This window comes from Trachemys scripta, chromosome 7, assembly GCF_013100865.1.
Source record: "Trachemys scripta elegans isolate TJP31775 chromosome 7, CAS_Tse_1.0, whole genome shotgun sequence".
In the NCBI taxonomy this organism is placed as follows: domain Eukaryota; kingdom Metazoa; phylum Chordata; order Testudines; family Emydidae; genus Trachemys; species Trachemys scripta.
The window spans coordinates 58,591,979-58,619,138 of record NC_048304.1 but is presented as its reverse complement, the minus strand read 5'-3'; the positions used below and the strand labels follow the sequence as shown (position 1 = coordinate 58,619,138).

The 27,160-nt window shown below is 47.4% G+C and overlaps 1 protein-coding gene across 1 annotated transcript; it reads left to right on the top strand.

Moving 5' to 3' along the window:
* GDF10 (growth differentiation factor 10) lies at positions 1-27,160 on the top strand. The gene is made up of 3 exons (XM_034777502.1): positions 1-575; positions 12,238-13,145; positions 26,429-27,160. Exons 1-3 carry the CDS (start codon positions 281-283, stop codon positions 26,618-26,620), a joined length of 1,395 nt encoding a protein of 464 aa, XP_034633393.1. The 5' UTR covers positions 1-280; the 3' UTR covers positions 26,621-27,160.

Genomic DNA, 27,160 nt, shown 5'->3' with positions numbered 1-27,160 from the left:
CCCCGTGCCCCCAGCCCAGCCCGACCTCCCCCAGCCCCGGTGCCAGCGCTGCTCACCTCGCGGGCCAGGGGATTGGCCGAGCGGGCTCGGCATCAGCAGCGCGGAGGGGTCGCTCCCACCTCCCCACCCCAGCCCGCATCCCGGGGCACCAGGAGAGCGGCTGCAGCAGGGGGAACCTGGAGCCCCAGCCAGCGGGCGCCGCTAGCCAGGCTGCAGCATCCCCGAGCCGGCGCGCGGCTCCGCAGCTCCCCGCGGGTCTCGGTGCAGCAGGATCCCCCCGATGGCCGGCCGCCTGGCGTGCTGGCTGCTGCTCTGGGCGCTGGGGCAGGGGGGCTGCCACACGCTCCCCGCGGAGGAGGAAAGTGCCAGCCACAAGCCCAGGCCCCCCGCGGCTCCCCTGGCCATCGCCTCCCGCAGCAGGGACCCCCCGGGGGGCTCTTCGCCTTCCCCGGCGCTGGGCAGCCTCGCTCAGGACGCGGTAGCTGTCCACATGCTTAAACTCTACGAGAAGTACAGCCGGGAAGGCAGCCGGCCTGGGGACGGCAACACGGTGCGCAGCTTCAAAGCCAGGCTGGGTAAGCCCTTGCGGAGCTCCGCGCGGGGGGTGGGGGTCAGAGGCACTGCGGGGGTGGGGGGCCCCGGGGTCGTGGGCACAGCTCCCGTCCTCTGGTGCAGGCTCGCCGCAGGCGGACTCCTGCGAACCTGTCCCTAGCTGTGCGGAGTGTCGGTGACGGAGGTGGAAGGTTTCCTTGCCTAGATGAGCAATGCTGGATGCTTCCCTGCTAACACCTCCGCTGCCCGTTCCCTTTGCTCTGGGAGCCACGTCCAGTCTCCATGCGTGCCCAGAAGCCGACAGAGGACGCATTTGTTTACCAAAAAACTACTGTCCGCCTTTTTTAAAGCAGCCCTTGGCGTGGCAGAAAACTATCAGCCAGGAGAAGCGATTTCCCAAAGGGCCTCCGGCTAGTTCTGAGGGGTCTCCTCGCTCCTAAGATAATTAAAAAGTCCCCAACTACGATGACAACTGTGCAAACTTCATCGATTTTTTTTTGCATCCAAGTCTTTCAAAGAATTCCAGAAGCCTCTTAGAAACAGCGCCACCTATAGGACCTTCTAAAACTTCTCTCTCTCCATGTATTGTGGTACCTAGTATTAGCTTTAAAAAGACTAGAGTGGGTGGGGGAATCTGTCTTCCTTTGCTGCCTTACATCAATGGGAGACCTGCTGCATCCAAAACACTTTATTCTGAAATGCGTTTGTTAAATCAATCTAGGAAACTGCCCATCACTTAACTGAAGAAAAGCGATGTTCAATATTTAGACTGAGGCTTATTTGGCACTTTGTTAAATAAACCAAAAAAACAAATACAGCATTGGCATTAGTGCCTGGGCCAATGGCATCTTTGGGAAACCCTTTTCAGCACAGGGTTAAGATATTGTTTAGACGAATTAGAAAAGATTAGCAACATAAAAAAAATCCTCCCTTTTGGAATTCCAATACATGTATTGTTTTTCTCACTTCAAAAGAGGCTTTTTAGTTTAGTATCAGAGGGGTAGCCATGTTAGTCTGGATCTGTAAAAAGCAACAGAGGGTTCTGTGGCACCTTTAAGACTAACAGATGTATTGGAGCAAAAGCTTTCGTGGGTGAATGCCCACTTCGTTAGTGCATTCAGGATGTTTTAGATAAGCATATTAAAAACTTGAATCAGTGTCAGGATTGCATAGGTTTTTTAAAAACACTTGCATTCTGTGAAGTGCAACACAGTATGTAATATTTTATAGTAAGCAGTTATTAGTAAGTCATTGCTATAACAATGCACGTTAACTTACTTTTCAGTATTGTAAGTATATGTAAAATGTAGTTTAAAATGAACAACATTTTCTGCATGGAGTTTATGCTCAGCTGAATGCATGTAAGGTTAATGTGCACATCTAGAGTTTTATTAAAAATCCCAGATATTTGGAAGGGAGCAAACCCTCCTGTATCAGAGCATTAGCCAACCACTTAATAATGACGGGGGCTAGGAAGAAACTTCCCCAATGGCAGATGATTGCCTATCGTACTACTACAGCATTTCTTGCACTTTCCAGTGAAGCAGTTAATACTGGCTACTGCCTGAGACAGGGTCCTGGACCACTGGTCTGATCTGGTAAACCAGTTCCTTCTTTCCTATGATGTAATCTTACTCATACTCTGGTTAATCTGTTTTAAAAGTAACTTGAATAGACTTGGGTGGCTGAGTTTATTTTAAAACATACACACATGCCATTTATTGAAATGTAATAGTACTTAGCATTTAAGTAGCAGCATTTCTTACCCACAGTCTCACAGATCAACATAACTTCACAAAGGTGGGTATTTTGATATCCATCTTATTGATAGTCCAATTGAGGCACAGAGCATTGGAAGTAACTTGCCCAAACTCACACACTGCGTAAAATGCAAAGCCAGGTCTGAAACCAATGTATTCTCTACTAGATCTCCTTTCTTTCTTCAGCAGCCTGAAAGAGGAAAGCCCCTCCACCAGGCCCCTTGTGGCCAAATTATTAAGGAAATAACATTCTTTTCTCATTATTGTCCTTGGTAATTTACAAAATATGGATCACCATTTTCTGAGATTAGCTACTGTATAAGAATGTCCAAGACCAGCATGGGAGAAATGATCTGATTTTTCCTTCCTTTCCTTCATGATATCCTAGAGTTCTTGGGTGAGGGGGGAATTTGGGGGACAGGGAAGCATCACTTTCTTTTAGCAACATACATGAAATTTCTGTACAGATAATACCTATGGCAAGCCTTTATTGTGATAGGCAAAACAATGTGGCAGCTATAAAATCTGTTCGTTTCCCTCTTCCAGTGATAGCTCTAGGTTTAAAAAAAAATAGTTGGGTACATCCTTCCTAAGATTCCCATGGTCCTCTGTAACATAAGGCTGTTTGCATTAGGATATATCATATTACATATTTAAAAGACAGTTGGATCAAGCACGCTGAAGTTAAGAAATGCCAGAATTAGGGTTGCCCATGCAATCTTAATTTGTCCCCTGGTACATATGCATTATGAGACTATCTTTAATGACAAGATCACATACTAATGTTTTCCTCCACAGGATCCCTGTCTCATTCAGTGCATAACATGGATGGTGCTCACTGACTGAGTAGTGATTCAATATTTCTCATCTTCCTCATTCAAATGTAGCCCTGTGCCCTATTTGCTACACACCATCTAAACTTTGCACTGAAAACCAAGTTAACTTCCTTGTGGGCTCATCCGTAGTGCTCCTTGCTGTAATAAGAGTGCTGCAAAGAGTAATGGCATTACCTCACAGGGGTTTCGGACAATAGGGAGGTACCAACCCTATTTTACAAATGGGGACATGAGGCAAACATATTAAGGCCCAAATTGGCAAAAGTATCCGCTGACTTCGGGCTCCCAACCTGAGACTCCCCAGGCTTGATTTTTGTTTCCAAGCACTCAGAACTCCATATGTTCAAAGCACAGTGCCAATCTGCTCTAGTTGCAGTCGTGAGTGCTCAGCAGTTCTGCAAATCTGGCCCCAGATGTTTCACACTGGGCATCCAGAAAGCCAGACGCACAATTTATGACCCCTTGTGACTCGCTGAGAATCACCTACACTTTTGCGGCAGACAGAATTCAGTTCTCCTGGGCGGACCAGGAAGACCATCCTTTCTGTTCATGTTGCATTACTACATGCTTCCCAACTTTGTGAACAAACAAAGCAGTGCTCCAACAGACACCAGCCTCCTTTGCTACACAACCCTGACTCATTCCCTGAGCACCTCCATCTTATGCACTAATGAGACAGGGGTCATGCAGATGTGGGGAAAGCAATGCAATCATGTACTTAAAGATTGCATCATAATGCACATGCACAAGAGAGCATCCGAAGAAGTGGGCTGTAGTCCACGAAAGCTTATGCTCTAATAAATTTGTTAGTCTCTAAGGTGCCACAAGTACTCCTGTTCTTCTTTTTGCGGATACAGACTAACACGGCTGTTACTCTGAAACCTAATAAAGGCTGCACAGGCAACTTGGTCTCCTGCCACTTTGCACACCTGGCTCTTCCAGCGTCCCATTCCATTTTGTGGAAAACATCAAAATTTTGATTTTTTGTTCTGAATTGGAACAAAACCAAATTTTGAAATGTTGAAATCCTACCCCAAATGCAGCCTAGCTCTAGTCTGAAGTCATGCAACTGCTTTGGAGCCCCCTAGTGGACTGTCTGCTGAACAGCCAGGCTCCTTCATTTGGACCATGGACGGCTATATTGCTAAACCAAGGACTCTGAGTCATCACGGAGAAATACTTATTTTCCACGCTTTCCTGAGTGGAGCAGTGGCCACGCCTGGTGTCCAGCAGATTATGGAAGTGCTAAGAGGCTGTTTCTGCTCATTGTTGGTGGTCTGGGAAAGCTTGTTGAGATGTCCAGCCCCACTTTCCCAGTCTCCAGAGGCTTGGATATGCTGGGGCTACCCAAATCAAACCTGAACGCTGACCCTTTGGAGGGCTGCTCATCACTAGACTCCCCCTTGTGATTGTGTGATTAGACTTAACCCTTGAGACTAGAGCTGGCTGAAAATTTTCCAATGGGAAAACTGTTCTGTCGCAAAATGCTGATTCAATAGTGTGACGCTTTCTTGGGGTGCCCAGGAGTATGAGTCACCTTGTAAACACCCCCGCCTCCCCTCCTTTAGGAGAGAGACTTGCTGATGATCACCTGGGTGTCAGCTCCCTGACAGCATCAGTCTGTTAGCCACCCAAACAATTTCCCCAGGGCTCTGGGAGCCCTTACTTTGCTTTGCAGATTAACGGTAAGTGCACCCCAACTGCTTTGTCCTCTTGGATCATTCCCCTGAAATCTCCCACCCTTCTGGACACTCTCAGAAATTACCAGCTAAACTGTCCCCAGCTTGTCTGGTTCAATTGAGGATCAGCTCCAATATCACATCACAGCACTGAGCTCTATTTACGGGTAATCATAAGTTTATTATCAAAAGCTAAGGCTTAAGAGAAAGTGAATGAGCACAGTGGTGGAAAGAGGAATGGTTACATATCAAACAAAAAGTATAATATACTCCCTAGTGTCTAAACTGAACTGGAACGGGCTAAACCTTTGTCTAAAGTAGTTTCTCTCACCTAAAGCAATCTCCCAGTGTCTCCAACCAAAATGGATGGGGTCCCCCTTTCACAAATGCAGAAAGCACTGTCCTTGCTTCCTCAGCGAAGGATGCGGGGGTGTCTTTTTGCCTTCCCCTTACATTCCCCAAAGTCATTGTTTTGTCCCCGGAGTCAGGATGACCCCATGGTAATTCCCTGGTGAGCTGTTTCCATGTTGCCTTCACATCTTCATGTTGACATTGTATGCAAAGGGGCTTCTGTTGTGTTGACTTACAATGCTTATTTACTTTACATGTGAACCAAGGCAGGGGAATGAATATATATCCTTTGTCTGGTCAAAACCTGTTCGTCAACCCCGCTTTGACTCAGACTTTAAAACCTGCTTTCCAGACTATATACATGACTCCTTAAATAGCCTCAGTACATCCATCTCTCAGCGATTATGAGGCTCAATAGGACACAAGCTTTTACTAGATACCTCACTTGACCTTCTTTGTGTAAATACTATAAAAGCAATATGATGGGTGTAGTGAGTTCATGAGGCCTGTCAGGAGCTACTGTTACAGAATGGTGAACCCTTTTGCCAGGTGGCATTTTGATAGATTCTTAGGGGCACAGACGGAATTGAAATGTTCTGTGGGAATGTGTCAATTCTGTCAACAGATTCAAGAGAAAACAGCCAATCTGATTTCCAGCCTGGCAGATGGGCGGGGTAGGCAGGCTAGCTGGCTGCAAGTATGTCACCTGGTAAGCCAACACCAAAGTGGATTGTCCCATGTCATTGGATCGTCCCATTTCAATGGAAATTCCAAAATGTCAGTGTCTTATTCTGCCTTGAAATGAAGTGTCACCATTGTGGAATTTCCAGCTAAATGGAAATTCCTTTTCCAGTCATCTCTGCTTGAAGCACTGTAGTCTTTGGACTTCTTTAAGGCACTGGGCTGAAACTTGGAAGGTCCAGGTTCGGTTCCTGGCTCTGCCACAGATTTCCTGTGTAACCTTAAGCAAGTCATTTAGCTTCTCCATGTCTCCACCCCCCTTCTGTACAATAGGGCTAATAATTCTTCCTTGGTCTCTTTCAACTGTAAGTTCTTTGGGGCAGAGATTGTCTCTTACCGTGTATGCACCACACCCACCACAATGGGGCTCTGATGTTGGTTTGGGCATCCAGATGCTACTGCTGATTAGATACCTATATTGAAGTGTGAAGAACAGTGGAGATGCTTCGGCTAGCTAACATCAACAATATCAGTTGAAGGCCTGTTTTTCAGCCAGGCCAACTGATGTCAAGGTAGATGTCAATATGATAAGGGTGCCAATGAACCACTACTTCACAGACTATTGTAAGGCTGATGATGGCATTTTTAGGGGATGCCATGTGTTCTTGGAGCAAGTAAACAGTTGGTTTAGCAGGTAAAAGTATTCAGTTTGCTGTACATAGCGCCAGAGACATTAGATGGAAATAAACCGATTAGGGAGTTTACTCCATCAACCCTATCCCAAGACATATGGCATTATACCCTACAAGACATTCTCCAGTGTAATGCCCACTCTTAAATGTCTCCCAGGAGGACAGAGTGGAAGTTGGATTGCTTGAGGCTATTCCATAGCCTAACGGATCTAATGATTAACAACCAGCCAAAGTTTTCCTGTGCTTGCTTTCATCCTGCTACTTTTATTTATACTGCCCTAGATCATCCTAATTCTTGCCCTCCTTGGCGCGCTACATTCTGTTGTCAGCTGTGTCCTTGGTTTCCATTGTCTTCAATGGGAACCCTATGCTATGGGAATCCAAGAACAGACTTTCCCTGTGGTGTTTACACCTTTCAGATCCATGCAGCTCTTTCTAAACAGCCCTCTAAAACTTGAATAATCTGTACCTTATGGGACAACTCAGGGGATGGTGTAAATAGCTACGTGCTTCATGAAACAACGGCACACTGTACAAGAGCTAATTACACGGGCATTTTGCATGCAGAATGAAATGCTTAGAGCTTAAGAGTCAGGTTTGAATCCTAAGGATCAAATCCTGCGCAATAGGAGTCTTGCCACTGACTACAGTAGGACCAGAACTTGGACCTATATGCAAAAGCAAAGTAGACTTCCCCCCATGCATTAAACTAGACCCCCAAATGCTGCATAAAAGGGAGGAAGCATGGTCTACTGGTTAAAGTATAGGATTAGAAGTCCCACTGTGCCATAGATTTGCTGGGTGACCTCAGACAAGCTTTATAGGTGAAAATCTTCAAAGGTTAGGGATTTACATTGATTTTAGGTTCCTAAATGTAGAAGTAAGCTCATTTACAGACATGATGAGTTCCCACTGCCCCAGGTGAAGACAAAAGGAGCTGTGGGTACTCAGCACCTCTGAAAATCAAACACCCAACTTTGAAAACATTGGTCTTAAATAGGGAAATAGAAATGAGAGAATGTATTTGTAAAATAGGGAAACATGCTAACCTGACTTATAGGAATATTAGTCTTAGGTCCTATTTAAAGTACCCTGGGAACCTCAGATGTGTTTTCTGTTGTCAATTGCCCTCCCAAAACAGACAGCAATATTCCACATCTTCCTTAATTTCCTATCTGATTATTCCCTGGAAATAGTCATATTAATTACCAGTTGATTTGCATTTTTACAAGAAGGCCTAGATGAAGGTGTCTCTTCCATTGTGTACTGCAACTGGTGGCTCTTTGGATCAGCTGGTCCCCCTGGGACTCAAATCCAGAACCTTGCACATGAAAAGCAGACATAAGCACTATCCTAATGGCACCTTACTCACTGATGGTGAGATCCCTTGGGAATCAGCAGCTGATGTTTCCCATGGACCATAACTGCTAAGATGGGGCAGAAGGGGAAAGTTAGCTTCAGAAAATAACTGGGTCTCAGGTAACTTCAATAGGAAATGAACTGGCAGCCAGCACTGTGATCAGCATGGCCTGCTTAAAAGTCTAGCAGCTTCATTTCACACTAGCTAAAGCTGTTAAGGGGCCTTTACCTCCCAAATCCATTTCACCTGGGTGTCTTGCTACTATTTGGCCACTGCAGAAGGATGTCCAACATCTCTTCAGCATCAGTTGTGTGCTTGATTGGTGTGATTATGAATTAGTTTCTGGTGGGGAAGAATTAGCAGAGCCCTGATTTCATGTCCATATCCCTAGTAGTTGGGGGGGTGGAGAAAGGGAGTGATGGGGAGAAGGGATATGAAACTATATTGCACTGAAGTTCTGTGTGTGCATGCACCAATGACTAGCAAAGCATTTTGTAAACATTTGCAGCAGAGTCTAGCAGATATGGAATTGGACTGTGAATACAACCTGGCTACTAGTCTCAGCTCTTGAGCTACTGTGTGACTGTGACCAACTCACTTCCCTTCTCTCTGCCTCTATTCTCCCCTCTGCCAAACAGGAGTAGTTTTACCAATCACTTGTGTAAAGTGCCTTCTGATCAGTGAATAAGAAGAGCTACAAAGAGCTAAGTATTAAGTCCTGGGAAATAGGTAAGCACTACTCTCTATTACAGAGATTGGGAAGCTGAGGCAAGGAAAATAAGTGACTTAGGATACGTCTACACTACAAGTTAGGAGTGTGATTCCCCAGCCCACATACACATACTCGCGGTAGCCCAGTGAGAGCTAGCATGTGTATAAATAGTGTAGCTGGGGAAGCATGGCTTAGTCATGTTGAGTACAAACCTGCCTGAATCCTGTGTCGGAGTAGAACCCATATCTCCTGATTCCCAGTCATATGCTCTGGGTCAGTAGATTAATTTCTCTGCAGAAGTGGGAGCATGGGAATGGGGGGAGGGAGGGAGGAGTTAAACCTCCACATCCTTATACCCCTAGGACTGAGTGTTCTGGGGTTACACACCTCCGATCTGTTATCATTGGCCTCTTTCCCCCTTGCATCTCTCACCTCTGACTCCCTCTCGCTGCCTTGGTCCTCCTCTGCAAAGAAGCTGAAGGCAGGCCTCTCCCGCAATGAATCTGGTAGCCTTGTGCTGCTGCCCCACCTGTTGTGGCTGCCACAGCCCTGCCCCCACGGAGCTGTACACACATTCCTGAGGTGGGCTCTATTTGGTTCCTGTTGGGAACTGGCATTGGGGTGAGGGGGAAGCAGACAGGCAAATGTGTTGTCTGGTAAGGGGAGGCAGAGCTGCTAGAACTCACATAGGGCAAAAATCCCGGCTAGCTCCACTTCCCAGCCTCCCTCCCTGTTGGCTTGACTCTCTGGTGGCTTCTCCTTAATGCCACATAACTGGTGATCCTCTAAGGTACACATGGCCTATGAACTACCCAGCTAGTTGCCATGGGCAAGCCCCAAAGCTTGGAACTGGCTCCCAATCTAAAGATCCCCAAATCTCACAGGGGCTGATTCTGGCCCATCTCCAGTTAGAAGCCTCTCTATTGCCTCAGTCTCACAGCTCCATGGGACTTTCCTCGCCCGAGACAAATAGTCCCTTCTTCCCTGCTCAGGGTGCCCAGAGCAGAGGAAAGAGTATCTGAGGAGACTGGAGCCTCTCAGCTAGCAGAAGCAGTGGAGACAAAGCCAGGGATGGCTGAGGGGAGTCAGTGGGAACCAGAGGGCCTCAAGGCCAGACTTGGGGAGGGACCAGAAGAGCATGAGGAAGGTCAAAGGAAGGGATGGGAGAGCCTGAAGCAGCCACCCCATCTTGTCTCTGCTTTGCACTTCCCCTTCCTTGTGCCCCATCCTGTTAGTCTGCCCTGTCCCCACTATATTAATACCGAGCTCTACTTAGCACTCTTCACCCATAGATCTCAAAGCACTTTGCAAAGCAGAGCAGCATTCTTATCCTCATTTTACAGCTGGTTAAACTGAGGCACAGAGAAATAAAGTGACTTGTGCATGGTCACCCAGCAGGGCAGTGGCAGAGCTAGGAGTAGAACCCAGGTCACCTGAGCCCCAGGCCACTGCTCTGTCGGTTATGCCAGTGGTTCTCAAACTTATTTGATCATGCCCCTCTTCTTTGTGTCTGTAGTAGCTTGTGCCCTGTACAAGAGTTTGCTGGGGCTCGACCCTCTCCGGGGTGGCGGGGAGCCACACCGGCTCACTACACACCGGTGAGCTTGGGAAATTCGTCTGGCCATGGGGTCTCCCTCGGCAGCTCTTGCTGTAACCGTAAGAACACAGTAAGCCCGGCCCTGCTCAGGGCGGGCAATAATGCTATGTCAGGAGCTCAGGCCTCAGTCAGGACTGAGCAACAAACGAGTACAAAGTATTAAGCCCGGGCCCTAGGTCAGGGTGGTGCAACAAACACTGAGTCAAGAGCTCAGGCCCTCAGTCAGGGCTGAGCAACACTAGTAGGCCCCAAGCCTCAAAAGGCCTGGGAGAGGGGGAGACTGCCACTCACGGGTTGGCTGGCAGGGGGGACGCAGGCCCTCCCACTCCACTGCGTCCCAACCCAGGGCCCTAGCGGCGGCAGAAGACCCGCTGCTGTCAGAGTGGATCCTGGCCGCAACACACTGACATAGGCTCGGGCAGTGATGCAGCCAGACTGGGGTCGGCTGCCCCTGGACTACTTCCACACGCCTCCTCGGGGCCTACCTTGGTCCTGGTGTTGGCCTCTGGGGGATCCAGGACCATGGGTTCGTCAGGGCAGGGATTGATCGGCAGGCCCGGTGGCTCCTGCGGATAGCGGGCGCAGGGCAGGCCCGGCCAGTCCTGGCGGCCGCCTTGGGCCGCGGGGTCTTCCCAGTCACAAGCTAGGCTGGAGATGTCTGGTCGCTCTGGCGGCTGGGGACTGACTGAGCTGTGAGGGCGAGCTTTTATACTTCTGGGTCGCCACCTGACCCTCTGAGGGGCGGGCTCAGAGCTCCCTGGCTCTGCCCACTCCGGCCTCCGGATGGGCTCTTCCCCCTCCAGGGCGGCGGAGAGCCACATCACCTCACTACATGCCCCCATTGGCTGGCCAGCCCGCAGCCACCGTTCTCTGTTCGCCCAGCTTTGAAGGCAGAATGCTTTGGCTGCTAGCTGGGCACCCAGCTCTGGTATGGCATTAGAACCCTGACTTCTCTGCTGCTGCTGACGGCAGCACTGCCTTCAGACCTGAGTGCCCGGCCAGCAGCCGCTGCTCTCCAGATGCCCAGCTCTGAATGTGCACAGTAAATATTTTTCATAATTCTTTTTGCATCACCTCCAGAATCCATTCCATGCCTGCTGGGGGCACATGCCCCCCAGTTTGAGAACCTCTGCACTATGCCACTTTGCAGCCATCAGTCAGGTTGGTTCCTCCTTCTCCGTACTAGCTGGGCACTCATAAAGGGTGCATCATGAGCACAGGAAACACCGTCTCCCTGCTCTCAGTGCCAGAATCAGAGTCCCTGGTGACTGAGAGGAACCTGCCTGGCTCCAGCACAATGCACAAGGGGAGGGGTAACTGTCATGGGGCTGCTTTGTCCCAGCCTATGGGAAGATGGTGACACAGCAGCAGAACGACCCCTGTATATGTGCATGTTCGCTGAAAGCAAATCCTTGGGTGCTGGCTTCCTGAGCTCTAGGCTTGTTGGATGTTGAGGCTGTTCCATCTCCCAGGATGGGAGAGAGGGCCTGTGGGAGGGATGTAGGAAAGAGAGTGAGGTAGGGAAGGAATGGGAATGAGGAGGAGCAGAAGGAACTGGGAGGAAGGCTGGTCTTTTGGTTAAGGCAGTGGGCCAGAGTACAAAAGGTCTGGATTCAGTTCTCGTCTTTGCCGCACACTCCCTGTGTGACCTGGGGCAAGTCACTTAATTTCCCTATGCCTCTGTTCCCCATCTGTATAGCAGGGATGATCATCTTTCTTTTGGCTGCCTAGACTATAAACTCTTTGGGAGCAGGGAGTCCTGTGTGTTTACACAGAGCCTAGCACACTGGGGCACTGACCTTGTTGGGGTCTCTAGGTGCTTTGAGTCTCCTTTCACTGAGCTTGGTTTTAAGCTGATCTAACTCCATTGAGCCCAGTCACTCTTGGCCTATAGTGAGGTACATGAGAAGAGCATTGGGTCTGTAAGCCCAACTATTTAGTGACACTTGGCATTCATGGTTAATTATATATTGTCCCCTGAGTGTTGATCTGTTGGTCTCTCTTCACTTTCTTGCAGATCTATTGGACCAGAAGCCCCTGTACTGCTTCAATCTGACGTCCATGCAGGACTCAGAGTTGATCCTCACTGCCACATTCCACTTTTACTCGGACAAGCGCCCCCGGCACCGGGAAGTGTTCTGCAAACGCTCCAAGAACTCGTCCTGCCGCCTCCTCCACTTGCCCCAGATCCCACGGCTCAGCCTCATTTTCCGAAGCATTCTCCAGAACTCCGCCTATGGGCTGGTGAAAGGCAATGTCACAGTGTTCCTCCACAGGCGAGGGGCTTGGCAGATGAAGGACATCTCCCACATCATAAAGGAATCTAAACGGGATGGTGAGCTCATCCTCTGTGTGGAGCTTGACTCTGGAGAGAAATACCAGGGCTTCCCCGAACAGCAAACCAATCACTTACCGTACATACTGGTTTATGCTAATGACCTGGCCATATCAGAACCCAACAGTGTGGCCGTCACTCTACAGCGATATGACCCGTTCCCTTCCAGTGATGGGGATCCCAGCCTATCCCCCAATGCTTCCACAGACACCCGGGTCAGGCGAGACATATTTCTTTCCAGCTCTATCCAGAACAACGAGCTGCCGGAGGTGGAATATAACAACAACAAATACAACAAACATGACATATGGGAAAGTGCCTACAAGTCCCTAAAACCCAAAACCTCACGCAAGGACCGGAGGAGGAAAGGTCAAGAAAACACAGAGGTGCTCTCAAAATCTCAGATGCTAAATTTTGATGAGAAAACCATGAAGAAAGCCAGACGAAAACAATGGAACGAGCCCAGGATTTGCTCTAGAAGATACATGAAAGTGGACTTTGCTGACATTGGCTGGAATGAATGGATCATATCTCCCAAGTCATTCGATGCATATTACTGTGCTGGGGCTTGCGAGTTTCCAATGCCCAAGGTAGTATGAGTCTCTACTGCTGATGCACTTGTCTTTATTTGCAATATGTTGATTTAAGATTACTTAGTCCATCCAACTGCTCCTGCTACTGTGGGATTTTTCCCTTCTTCACAATGCTCAAGGGCTCTGTCCAATCTAGTTTAATGCAAATAACTAGCTCTTAAATGGTACTTTTCATCCACAGATCTCAAAGCCCTTTTAAAAAGAGGTCAGTATCACTATATCCATTTTACAGTTGGGGAAACTAAGGCACAGAGAGGTGATGTGACTTGCCCAAGGTCATCCAGTTGGCTAGTGGTGAAGCCAGGAAACAAACCCAGGTCTTTTGAGTTCCAGTCCAGTGCTCTGTCCTCTATAGGGTTTCCACCAAATTATTTCGGAGCCTATTCTGAAGCCTAACAGATATCGCCATTAAGAAATTTTTCTTACCAAATCTTCAGCTTGCTTTTGGATGGGAGGGAAGATTCTACATTAATGGGGCCCAACAATACATCATACAATAGTGTTACTGCTGTATTTTGAATCCCTTCTATAGAACTAGATGAAACTTATTAATAAAGTTCCAAGCTGAAGTCCTGTGGGAGCTTTGCCTTCTAGATTTGACCCCAGATGTACATTATGGTTATTATGATTTCCTGCTTTTCTTCGCTGCTAGAACCTGCATATGTGAAAGCAATCTTATATCTAACTCCTCATTCAGCACTACCAGACAAATGAGTTTTCTACACTCACTGGAGATGTCCTTCTACATTCAAATGTGTAGATATCATCTGTGCCCTCAACAGGGCACCATAAGAAATAGCAGAAAATGCTAGAAAGGATAATCTATGGAGTTTTTGTAAGATATGGAGATAATTAATTTTGTAGAGACTTGGATTTTTAAACAACACACTTTCAAAGCAGGGCACAACTTATACAACTTCAGAAACCTGACAAATGTACATTTGTTGGGGGAAGAGTCCACATGGTTTTTGTAAAGGGAAATCATGCCTCCCCAATCCAATAGAATTCTTTGAGGGGGTCAACAAGCATGCGGACAAGGGCGATCCAGTGGATATAGTGTACTTAGATTTTCAGAATGCCTTTGACAAGGTCCTTCACCAAAGGCTCTTAAGCAAAGTAAGCTGTCGTGGGATAAGAGGGAAGGTCATCTCCTGGATCAGTAATTGGTTAAAAGATAGGAAACAAAGGATAGGAATAAATGGCCAGTGTTCAGAATAGAGAGTGGTAAATAGTGGTGTCCCCCAGGGTTCTGTACTAGGAGCAGTCCTATTCAATATATTTATAAGTGATCTGGAAAAAGGGGTAAACAGCAAGGTGGCAAAATTTGCAGATGATACAAAACTACTCAAGATAGTTAAGTCCAAAAGAAGACTGCAAAGAGTTACAAAGGGATCTCACAAAACTGGGTGACTGGGCAACAAAATGGCAGATGAAATTCAATGTGGATAAATGCAAAGTAATGCACATTGGAAAACATAGTCCCAGCTATACTTATAAAATGATGGGGTCTAAATTAACTGTTACCACTCAAGAAAGAGATCTTGGAGTCATTGTGGATAGTTCTTTGAAAACATCCACTCAGCGGCAGTCAAAAAAGTGAACAGAATGTTGTTGAGAATCATTAGGAAAGGGATAGATAATAAGACAAGAAATATCATATTGCCTCTATATAAATCCACTGTACGCCAACATACTGAATATTGCATGCAGATCTGGTCACCCCATCTCAAAAAGATATATTAGAATTGGAAAAGGTACAGAAAAGGGAAACAAAAATCATGACTGGTGTGGAGAAAGTAAATAAGAAAGTGTTATTTACTCCTTCTCATAACACAAGAACTAGAGGTCACCAAATGAAATGAATAGGCAGCAGGTTTAAAACAAACAAAAGGAAGTATTTCTTCACACAACATACAGTCAACCTGTGGAACTCCTTGCCAGAGGATGTTGTGAAGGCCAAGACTATAACAGAGTTCAAAAAGGAACTAGATAAGTTCATGGAGGATAGATCCATCAGTGGCTATTAGACAAGATGAACAGGGATGGTGTCCTTAGCCTGTGTTTGCCAGAAGCTGGGAATGGTCAACATGGGTTAGATCACTTAATGATTATCTTTTCTGTTCATTCCCCTGGAAGCACCTGGCATTGGCCACTCTTGGGAATACAGGATACTGGGTTAAATGGACCATTGGTCTGACTCAGTATGACCATTCTTATGTTCTTACATAGAAAATGCATGTGTACATGCAAACTGCTTAGATGAGCAGAAAAGCATAATGCATATACGGAGGACTTTTGAATAGGAAGGTTGTAATACCTCTGTATTTGGCAACCACTACTGCAATACTGTGTTTGGTTCAGGTGTCAACAGTTCAACAAGGATGTTGATACACTGAGAGGGTTCAGAGAAGAGCCACAAGAATAATTAAAGGATTGGAAAACCTGCCTTACAGTGAGAGACTGAAGGAGATCAATCTACTTAGTTTACAAAGAGACGGTTAAGGGGTGACTTAGTCACAGACTATAAGTACCTTTATGAGGAACAAAAATTTGATGATAAAGGGCTCTTCAATCCAGCAAACAAACAAGATCCAAAGGCTAGACAAATTCATACTAGAACTAAGGCACAATATTTTAACCGGGAGGGTAATTAACCATTGGGAAAAAAATTACCAAGAGTTGTGGTGAATTCTCCATCACTGGCAATTTTAAAATCAAGATTAGATATTTTTCTGAAAAGATCTGCTCTAGTTCGAATAGGAATTAATTGAGGGAAGTCCTATGGCCAGCGTTATACAGTGGGTCAGACTAAATGATCACAGTGGACCCTTCTGGCCTTAGCCTATGAATTACCCAACGTGCACACAAATAACGGATAATGCTTTATGTCAGAGAATCTCCAAAAACTGAAATAGGTGTCATCCCTTTTTACAGATGGGAAAACTGAGGCACAGAGGTCACCCAAGGCCACTTGTGAAGTCTGTGGCATAGAATCCACATCAGACTCCCAATCCTGTGCTTCAGCCATAAGCCCCTTTGCTCCAACAAATCTGGGTTCTTGTGAACAAATTGATTATGTCAGTTTTTCTGTGTTAAACCTGCTGTTCCACACTGCACAGGGCCAAAAGTGAGTGAAGAATTCTTAGTCGGAATACAAAAAAATCTTAAATCTGAAATATATCATAAATAGGCTAAGTTGTTTCTAAGGTAAGGAACAGCAAACTATAGACGTAGGTCTCTTTAAGTATTCAGGTGTCAAAACTAATCCAGTTTTCATGCTATCACTACTTGGCCTTCAGCAGTATTAGGCATGTAGATGCATCTGAGCCACAGAGTTGAAATTCTGATAGATGCAGCTCCAAAATCTGTGTGGGTTCAGATCTGTGGTTTTGGTTTGGGCCTGTCTCTTGTTATGTCCCACTGTTCTGGAAAGTCTGCTTGCTGGCTGCTCACAACTTGTATTTCAGAGAAAATAAATACAATACTGAGATATAAAGCCAAATTTTCTGTCGTTGATAAGTTTGAGCACCCACTATCTGAGCACAGAGAAGGGAAACTAAATTATTGGATACAGTCTTCAGCTATCCACTTCCAAGCAGGCAAACTACTTAATCTCTAGGAGGTGGGTGAGGGGAGGAAATACTATTTGCAAGGGCAAGTACAAATGTTGGGACATGTAAAAATGTGGTCACTCAAAACGAGTGGTCAAGAATGTGGGCGTGTGATTTTGGATGTCATAAAAGTTAGAGGTCAGGTTCAGGATGCTCTGAAAACTTGTCCTAGACCAGCCAACACGGGAATGGGAGATTGATAAGCTGTAACTAAAGAACAAAGTGCTCTCTTTGCGGGATACAGTGCTGGAGCCATGCGATACATCTGGGATGCTGAGCATTGACAAATCAGGAGAGAAGTGTTTTCCTTTCTGCTGGGATTTTAATAAGAAACTGACTAGAGAGTGAAGTCCTCCATCTATGTCCAAAACACAGGTATCAGCACTGCATGCTGACACACCTTGCCCAAGTGCCTCTCCCCTGGCCCAGAGAGGCTACCTGTGAGGTAAGGGATAAGTCCCATTTCCATGGCCTGTCAATCACTAGCCTGGCTGCTGGGATTGCCAAACAAGTGCCAGTTCTGATGGTGGCCAGTTTTGATAGTGTGGACGCCTGTCTGCTAGGAATTGAGTCCCACTAACCAGTTCACTTAGAGAAATGTTGGTCTGGAAGGGACCTTGAGAGGCCATCTAGTCCAGCCCCCTGTGTGGAGACAGAACAAAGTAAACCTAGATCATCCCAGAGAGATGTTTGTCCAGCCTGTTCTTAAAAATTTCTAGTGACGGGGATTCCACAACCTCCCTTGGAAGCCAATTTCAGGGTTTGACTATCCTTAGAGTTAGAAGGTTTTTCCTAATATCAAACCTAAATCTCCCTTGCTGCAGATTAAGCCCATTACTTCTCATCCTAACTTCAGTGGACCTGGAGAATGACTGATCACCAGCCTCTTTGTAACAGCCCTTAAGATATCTGAAGACTATCAGGTCCCCCCTCATTTTTTTCTCAAGACTAAACATGCCCAGTTTTTTTAATCTTTCCTCAGAGCTCAGGTTTCCTAAAGCTTTTATCATTTTTGTCACTGTCCTCTGGACTCTTTCCATTTTCTCCACATCTTTTCTAATATGGTGCACCAGAACTGGACAGAATACTCCAGCTGAGGCCTCAATGATGCCAAGTAGAACAAGACAATTAGCTCCCATGTCTTACATATGACACTCTTTTTAATACACCCCAGAATTATATTAGCCTTTTTCTTAAGGGCATCACGTTGTTGACTCATATTTAATTTATGATCCACTATAACCTCCCTGATCCTTTTCAACAGTACTACCACCTACCCAGTTATTCCCCATTTTTTAGTTGTGCATTTGATTTTCCTTCCTAAGTGAAGTACTTTGCATTTATCTTTATTGAATTTCATCGTGTCCAATTCAGACTAATTCTCCAATTTGTCAAGGTCATTTTGAATTCTGATCCTGTCCTCCAAAGTGCTTGCAGCCACTCCCAGCTTGGTGTCATCTGCAAATTTTATAAGCATCCTCTTCACTCCATTATCCAAGTCATTAATGAAAATATTAAATAGTACCCTGACCCAGGACTGAACCCTGAAGGACCCCACTAGATATACCCACCCAGTGTGACAATAAACAATTTATATTGAGTATAGTCTTTCAACCAGTTGTGCACTCACTTTATAATAAATTCATCTAGACTACATTTCCCTAGTTTGCTTATGAGAATGTCATGTGGGACTGTGTCAAAAGCCTTACTAAAACAAAGATATATCACAGCTACTGCTTCCCACCTATCCTATCCACTAGGCCAGTAATCCTGTCAAAGAAGGAAATTAGGTTGGTTTGTCATGATTTGTTCTTGACAAATCCATGCAGACTATTCCTCATAACCCTATTATCCTCCAGGTGTTTCAACTTGATTGCTTAATAATTTGTTCCAGTATCTTTTCCGGTATCAAAAATTTAGGCTGATTGATCAGTAATTCCAAGGGTTCTTTTTGTTCCACTTTTAAAAGATAGATACTATGTTTACCCGTCTCCTGTCCTCTGGGACCTCCCCCATCCTTCATGAGTTCTCGGAGGTAATTGCTAATGGTTCTGAGATTTCTTCAGCTAGTTCCTTAAGTACCCTAGGATGAATTTCATCTGGCCCTTCCAATTTGAATACATTGAACTAATCTAAATAGTCTTTAACCTTTTCTTTTCCTGTTTTGGCTTGTGTTCCTTTACTCTTGTGGTAAATATTAATTGTGTTGAGTATCTGATCGCCATTGACCTTTTTAGTGAAGACTGAAGAAAAATAGGCATTAAATACCTCAGCCTTCTTGATGTTATCAGTTATGAGCACTCCTTCCCTACTAAGGAAAGCAGTGGTTCTTAGCCAGGGGAATGTGTATCCCTGGGGGATGCAGAGGTCTTCCAGGGGGTACATCAACTCATCTAGATATTTGCCTAGTTTTACAACAGGTGAAATGAAAAGCACTAGCAAAGTCAGTATAATCTAAAATTTCATATGACTTGTTTATACTGCTCTAAATATTATACACTAAAATATAGGTACAATATTTATATTCTAATTGATTGATTTTATATTTATATGGTAAAAATGAGAAAGTCAGCACTTTTTCAATAACAGTGTTCTGTGATACTCTTGTATTTTTATGTCTGATTTTGTAAGCAAATAGTTTTTAAATGAGGTGGAACTTGGGGGGTAAGCAAGACAAAGACTCCTGAAAGGGGTACAGTAGTCTGGATAAGTTGAGAGCCACCGAAGCAGAGGACCTACACTTTTTGTCTTTCTCTTGCTCCCAATGTGTTTAAAGAACTCTCCTTAATGCCTTTTATGTCCATTGCTAGGTGTAACTCATTTTCTGCCTTAGCCTTTCTGATTTGTTCCCTGTGTTCTTGTGCTATTCCTTTGCGCTCCTTGGTAATTTGTCCATGTTTCTACTTCTTGTAGGATTTCTTTTTGATTTTCAGGTCATTAAAAAGCTTCTGATGAAGCCATAATTGCTTTTTATTATTCTTCCTATCTTTCCCTCACATCAGGGTAGTTTGCAGTTGTGCCTTTAATGTCTTTCACCAGGCTGGGGCAGGGAGTTGGGGTGCAGGAGGGGGTATGGGGTGCAGGCTCTGGGAGGGAGTTTGGGTGCAGGAGGGGGTATGGGGTGCGGGCTCTGGGAAGGAGTTTGGATGTGGGAAGGAGTGCGGGGTTGGACTTTGGGAGGGAGTTTGGGTGCAGGAGAGAATGTGGGGTTGGGCTCTGGGAGGGAGTTTGGGTGTGGGGGGGTATGGAGTGAAGGCTCTGGGAGGGAGTTTGGGTGTGGGAGGGGGNGAGGGGGTGCGAGCTCTGGGAGGGAGTTTGGGTGTGGGAGGGGATGCGGGCCCTGGGAGAGAGTTTGGGTGCGGGAGAGGGTGTGGGTTTTAGACTGGGGCAGGGGGTTGGGGTGCAGGAGGTGGCCAGGGGGTCAGTGCTTATCTCAGGCGGATACCAAAAGTGACCGGCACACACCTTTGGCAACGGGTCCTAGGCGGGGGGGCCAGGGGGTCTCCGTGCTCTGCTGCCCACAGACACCACCCCCGCAGCTCACATTGGCCGCAGTTCCCAGCCAATGGGAGCTGTGGAGATGGCGCTCGAGGCGGGGGCAGCACGTGGCGACCCCCTCCCCAGGGGCCACCGGGACATGCCGTCTGCTTCCAGGAGCGGTGCGGAGCGAGGGCAGGCAGGAAGTTGTCCCCAGTGCATTCCAAGAACTTACTAGAAATTTTGTGCTTTGCCATAATACTTTTCCAACAGATGTCTGGGTAGTTAAAGTCCCCAATTACTATCAGGTCTTGTGTTTTGAGTATTTCTGTTATTTGTTCTAAAAAAGCCTCATCCACCTCATCTTCCTGATTTGGTGGGCTATCATAGACCCCTATCATGATATCACCTCTATTTCCCCCCCTTTTATCTTTACCCAGAGACTATCAACTGATTTTCCTCTCACCTCCTTTTAGATCTCAGCACAAGTGAATATATTCTTGAAGTATAATGCAACAAATATCTCCTTTTTTATCCCACCTGCACCAGCTGTAGCCCTCTATACCAGTATTCCAGTCATGAGACTTATCCGACACAACTGGAACCCTTCCTCATTCTGGCAAGCAACCTCTCAGTAGGACTACTCACATAAGTGTTCACCATCATCAGTGAGAATTTCACAAATGAGCCTCATGACTTTTAGTCACTACTGGATTCTACTACACTTATTAATGGGGAGCAGCTCTGTAGCCACTTACCAACTCCTGAGACATCCAGTTCCCGCCAGAGAGGCATGGTTAATGTCAGGGAGGACATATTGCTAACAATCTCCAGGACCGTACACTTGTCAATATCAACTACCTAGATCTTCTGGTGATGTAAATCATCAGCATTGACTTCAGTGGAACTATGCTGACTTACACCAGCTGTGGATCTGGCTCTGTGTCTATGAGCATCTATCTAGCATTGAGTCATTGTGGAAAAATCAGTGCTGTAGTGCAAGAGTATGAACACAAAGAGCCGTGCTTTAAGCAGCAACTCGAGAATTGTGTGTGTGTGTGTTTCCCTGTGTAGGGCTCTCACTTCCATCAGAGTCCTGCAGGTCCTAGATTCTCTCTTTGTTGTGTTGGGAAATATTGAAGTTGAATCCGATACCTCTGGAGAAGTCCTTTTGGAGTCTCCTCTAGGTAGGATCCAGGAGTTTCTGCCAAGTTTCACATGTCTGGATGCTTTTGATCCACACTTTGTTCCCTGGTCTCCATTCAGGTAGTGCTTTTATTATGTGTTGAACACTGACGTTTTGTTACTGCTCGCCGAGAGGAGTATGCGGCGTCGACGGGGGGAGACTTCCGGCCGCGTCTGGACCGCGGTAAGTCCGGAGTAAGGTACTTCGAATTCAGCTACGTTATTAACGTAGCTGAATTTGCGTACCTTAGTCCGAAGTCCGGACTAAGTGTGGACCAGCCCTTAGTTGTTCATCTCTAATTTGCTGAAGCCAGCTAGCAGATGCTGAAATTGCTGCCAGAACTAGATCAATGTAGACTTTGACATCTTTCTCTAAAGCCTTTTCTTCTTCCATTGGTGGCTGCTCAACTGGGGCTCTAGATAGAAATTTCTGTCCCATCTCCAGTTTTCCAAATGTAAGCGGGGGAATGGTCCCGCTATTGTGGGGAACTTTCCTGGCTTCTGCACTACCCCGGTGAAGTGGGCTAGCAAAAGGATCTGAGTCCTCGCTCCCACTTCCTTTATCCAGAGGCCTCCCTGCCCTTGAGGACTCCCCTTCCACTCTCCTGTCTGGCAGAGTCCTCGTAAACCCCGACAAGGCTGGGCCCAGGATTCCTGGGGGGCTCGACCCCCAACCCTGCTGTGGTCACCCAAGACAGGGGTTAGGGTGTCCCCACTCCGGGGTACTCTCTCTGCACTGGACACCTTCCTGACCCACTGATCATTTCATACAAATTAAAGCAAATACGAGTTGTTTAATTAACAATTAATTTAAAAAAAAAGAATAAGGAAAAATGGGAAAGGTTAAAGGAAAACACATCACCCTGCTCTGTGGCAGGGAACATTACAAACAGTGTCTCTGGAATGTCAGGGCAGTTCACAGTCTGTTCCTTGTAGGTCCCAGGCTCCTTCTCAGGCCCTGGCTGTGCTGCAGAGACGCTGCGGGTTGGACACTTGTGGTGGTGGCCACACGCTCTCAGGCTCTAGGCGGCAGGACCCTTCTTCCCAGCATCGCCCTTGCCCTGTCAGGGTTACGATCCCTCTCAAGTCTGGCCTGCAGGGCCTCTTGGCTGAGGCGTCTCCCTGTGCAGGGCCCACTGCCCAGGATCCCCCTCACTCTCCCCAGCTGCTCACCGCACTCAGCTCCGGACTGCTCCAGCCCCAGCCCCAGCCCCAGCCCCAGCCCCAGCCCCAGCTCCAGCTCCACACTGCCTCAGCACGGCTGCTGCTGCTGCTCTGCCTCCAGCTCCCTGGGCTGCTTCTCTGGCCCCTCTGGCTCTGGTTGCTACAGCTCTGCTCCCAGGACAGGTCTTCTCTTCAGGCTGCTTCTGTGACCATATTTCAACACTGAAAAAAGAGGACACTCCACGGGGGCCTGGCCCTGCTCCAACTCCGCCCCTTCCCCACCCTCGGCCCTGCCCCAACCCCGCCCCTTCCCCAAAGCCCCTGCCCCAACTCTGCCCCCTCCTCTGAGCACCCTGCATTCCCCCTCCTCCCTCCCGCTCTGATCTTGGTTGGGGGTTGCTAAGTGCTTCCCTGCTCCCCACTCGCCCTGCAGCCTCTGTGACCCCTGCTGTGGACTCGCCCTGCAGCCCCTGCACCCCCCGCCCCTGAAGCCTCTATGCCCCCGCCTGCCCTGCCCCTGCACCCCCCTACCCCTGCAGCCTCTGTAACCCCTGCTCCTCACTCGCCCTGCACCCCCCGGCCCCTGCAGCCTCTGAGACCCCTGCTCCCCACTCGCCCTGCAGCCCCTGCACCCCCCGCCCCTGCAGCCTCTATGCCCCCGCCTGCCTAGCTCCCCCGCTCCCCCGGCAGCCTCTGCCTGGTGGGGGCTTCAGACACTCAGCAGCGCGGGTCCCTGCAGCCCCAGCCGCAGCTTCCTTCCTGCCGCCAAGCACGTTCCCTGGCCTGTCTGTCCCCGCTGGAAACAGCTCCCACAGCGCCGGGTTCCGAGCTGCGCGGGGCAACGGGGCCACAGGTAAGGTCCCCCAGTGGCCGGGGGAGTCCCCACCCGCGAGGGAAGCCCGAGCCCCCCCCCGTTCCCCAGCTGAGCATTGTAGCTGGGGCAGCTGGGCTGCGCTGTGGATCGTGCTGGGCGGACCCTGGCTTATGCCTCCCTATTTCCCCGGACATGTCCGGCTCTTTGGAAATTCCCCCCGGACGGGGATTTGGGCGCCAAAAAGCCGGACATGTCCGGGGAAATCCGGACATATGGTAACCCTACTGCAGAGCAGCGCGGCAGCGTGTCTGGCTCTGGCCGGGTGGCATGGCTGCCAGACATGCAGCTCTGAGCGGCATGGTAAGGGGGCTGGGGCCGGGGGGTTGGATAAGGGGCGGAGGTTTGGGGGGGGCAGTCAGAGGATGGGGAACAGGGTGGGGGTTGGAGAAACGTGAGGGTCCCGGGGGGGAGGGCTATCAGGGGCTGGGGGTGTGGGCAGAGGGAATGGGGAACAGGGGGGTTGGATAGGCGTGGGATCCCAGGGGGCCTGTCAGGGGGCAGGTGTGTGGATATGGGTCAGGGGGGCAGTCGGGACAGGGATTGGGGCAGTTGGATGGGGGTGGGGTCTCAGGGGGTGGCTTGGGGTGGGGAGGTCCTGGGAGGGGGTGGTTAGGGGACAAGGAGCGGGGGGGTTGGATGGGTCAGGGTTCTGAGGGGGGCAGTCAGGGGGTAGGAAGTGGGAGGGGATGGATAGGAGGCGGTGGCCAGGCGGTGGCCTGGCCCTCCATACAGTTTTGCAACCCCAACCTGGTTTTTCTTTTTTCCAGGGGAGGGAGAAGTCAAAACCATGAGATAACACCCAATTCTTAGGGTGGTGTGAGTCAGGAAATTGGCATAAGTAGGTATAACTTCTCATGTGGTGGGATTGTAGAAGAGGAAAGGTGGGTCTGAAGGTGTAAGATAAAAGGTGTGGGGTGGCTACTTTATCTTATACCTCGTGGTTGTATTTTTTCCTGCTTCAGCCCCACCCTTCTGTACTCTTAGGACCAAATTGCTCCTACAGTGGGACCGGATAAGGAGTAAATGAGGACAGAATTTGGCCTGCTGTGTGTAGCTTAAACTCACTACCATGTAACATGTAGACCATGACTATACCACTGCCTCAGCACCATCCCTGATGTGCCTTCAGCTCCAAGTCTTGCAAGCTTTCTCTTAAGAGCATGCATTGGCACAAAGATAAAGCAAAAGCTAGCCCATGGTTGCTCAAAACTTGGGCCGGGCTTCCTACAAGACTGGCAGAATTCTGAGCCTGACCTGAATAAGGATAAGGCGCTAGACAAGACTTGTTGTAGGGACTCTGAAGGACCAGCACATAGCATATCCTCATAGTGGCTCCAAGTTCCTTGGTTTAGTTTGAGAGCATTTGAAAATTTTAGCCGGCTGAGTTTGTATTGATGTGCTGCTGTAGTTAGAAAGCAGCAAGGATATTATGTTCTGATTGTGAAAGTAGGAGGATCAAACCTATTTCTCGTAAAACCCTCCCCTGTATATAAAAAAAATCAAGTGCATGCCACGTATTTCATTTCAGTGAAAGCAGCAATGTTCTTGTTATCGCAGGGAAAATCTATCTCTGCCTTCTTAAATCATCCTACAGTTTCAACTGCATGAGGTATTGTTTCTATCCTAAATAGCTGTGTAGTGCTCTGTGTGCTGTTCAACAGCTGCCATGCTCCATCCTAGAGGTTGCTGCATTTCAATAGTGGGTGAAGGGACTTCATATGCAACCCTGGATTTTCAGATCTGCAGGCATCTGTTTGCGGAAACTGTGTGCACAGATTTGGTACACAATTGTTCATGGCAAATGTTTCCCCATATGGCCAGATCATGGTTTGACTATCACATTTAGTGCTAACTAAGATATAAGCATCCCCAAGTTAAGACAAGCCTGAACAAGTAATTGCTGAAACAATTAACTATTGTTAGTAAACAAGGGAGGCAGAAACTAACTAAACTAACTATTGTGGGTATGTTTATAGTAAGCAAAGTAGGAAGGAATACCCTGAGAGGATGAGCTTGCCTTAAATCTGCGAAGCAATTGGTCCTTACATGCAAGAAGTACAGATGTTAGTAGCCAAGATAGTTGTATGTAAATTGGGTAGTGTATGACATGAGTTGGAATTGTGGTACCACCCTGTACCTAAACCTCCTGCAGCTGGGCTTGGCCAGCATGGGTGAAGAACTGTAACATGCCTAATAAAGTAACTGAGCAACAAGCCGGAGCTGCGCTGCGTTTTTTGGATTGCCGAGGACTGGATGAAGTGTGCTTTCAGTACCTGGATCCAAATACTGAGAACTTATTCCTGGCTTATTTTATTATCCTGTATTAAACTATTTCCATTCGGTCATACCTTTTTAAAGTCTCCCTATTGTTGAACATCGTTGGTCTGTTGCTATTAGAAAATCAGTAGTAAAAGTAACACAAGCTATGTATTGTTTAAGGCACCACTATTGCACCAGTTGACTTCAGACCACTTTTCCTTTTGTTCCAATGGTTTCCTCCAAACATCATGTTAGGCCTCTGGGTGCCAGAGGCCTGCTGAGGTGGAGGAAAAGGGAAAACCTATTGTGAGCAGGCAGGGGCTGGAGGCAGTGAGACCTGTCTACATAGCGGGGAAAGGGAAATGCCTCACTCCAGCTGCAAGTTGTAGTAGCCTAGCCATGCCCCTTATCCTAGGGCATGGAGTGCTAGCTGTACTGCCAGTGCTCTCCTATATGCATAAGCTAAGGGAGTATGAGCACTGCAGTATGACTAATAGCTGCCTCTTGGGTAAGAATCCAGTCCAGGTAAGCGGGCAGGGGGTGTCTCTGTGCTTTGCACCCCTCTGACTCAATGGCCTGGGAGAAGCCATGGTCTGGACTCATATTTTCATTTATTCAAAAAAGAAAAAAAAACTGCTGTTCTTTTCCAAGCCCATGGGAAAGTGACTTCCCATAAATGAAGGGGTAATTTATTTCCTTCTCTGTTCCAGATTGTCCGGCCATCGAATCATGCCACAATCCAGAGCATTGTAAAAGCCGTGGGAATCATTCCAGGCATTCCCGAACCATGCTGTGTTCCTGACAAGATGAACTCCCTCAGCGTCCTGTTCTTAGACGAGAACAAAAATGTTGTTTTAAAGGTGTACCCCAATATGTCTGTGGAGACCTGTGCCTGCCGATAAGTCTATGCCAATGCTCCTTTAAGGAGACCAGCGCCCTCTGCCCAGCTATACTGGGAAAGTTGTGAATGGGAAATCAATTGGCCTGTGTTTATGAATGAATGCAGGTCTACAACTCCATCCACAGAAAGAATGAAGAGACTCTAAAGTAATACACAAGCTCCCCTCAAAAGATCTCCCTTAATGTCACCGTGTGTCTTGCAAATTAACAGGGATTCATCAGCCAGAAATCGCCCACTTTAAAAAACAAACAAACAAAACCTGGCCTGCTAAGAAATCTGATATTTAGTGTAATCACTTCTACTTAAACAGTTTGCCATAAACTGAGGACTAAGCTACATTTGTATGTGCTATTTTCCTGACTGTTTTATCTCTTCAGCTAACCAAGAAGGTGAAAAATGGACTCTGCAAAGGCAGGCTTACTCTAGAATCATATTTTTTGTACAAAAATTGTAATTTTTTTTTGCCTAAACACTCACTTATACCTTTTAATCCACATATTTATACTGAAAAAGAATGCTGTAATAAAAGGCTTAATATGTA

What these genes read in the sequence shown, in the direction of transcription:
- GDF10 (XM_034777502.1), top strand. Translation starts at nt 281, where the DNA reads ATGGCCGGCCGCCTGGCGTGCTGGCTGCTGCTCTGGGCGCTGGGGCAG. An exon ending in CAGCTTCAAAGCCAGGCTGG is followed by an intron (nt 576 to 12,237) that starts GTAAGCCCTTGC and finishes ACTTTCTTGCAG; the next exon opens with ATCTATTGGACCAGAAGCCC. An exon ending in GCGAGTTTCCAATGCCCAAG is followed by an intron (nt 13,146 to 26,428) that starts GTAGTATGAGTC and finishes TCTCTGTTCCAG; the next exon opens with ATTGTCCGGCCATCGAATCA.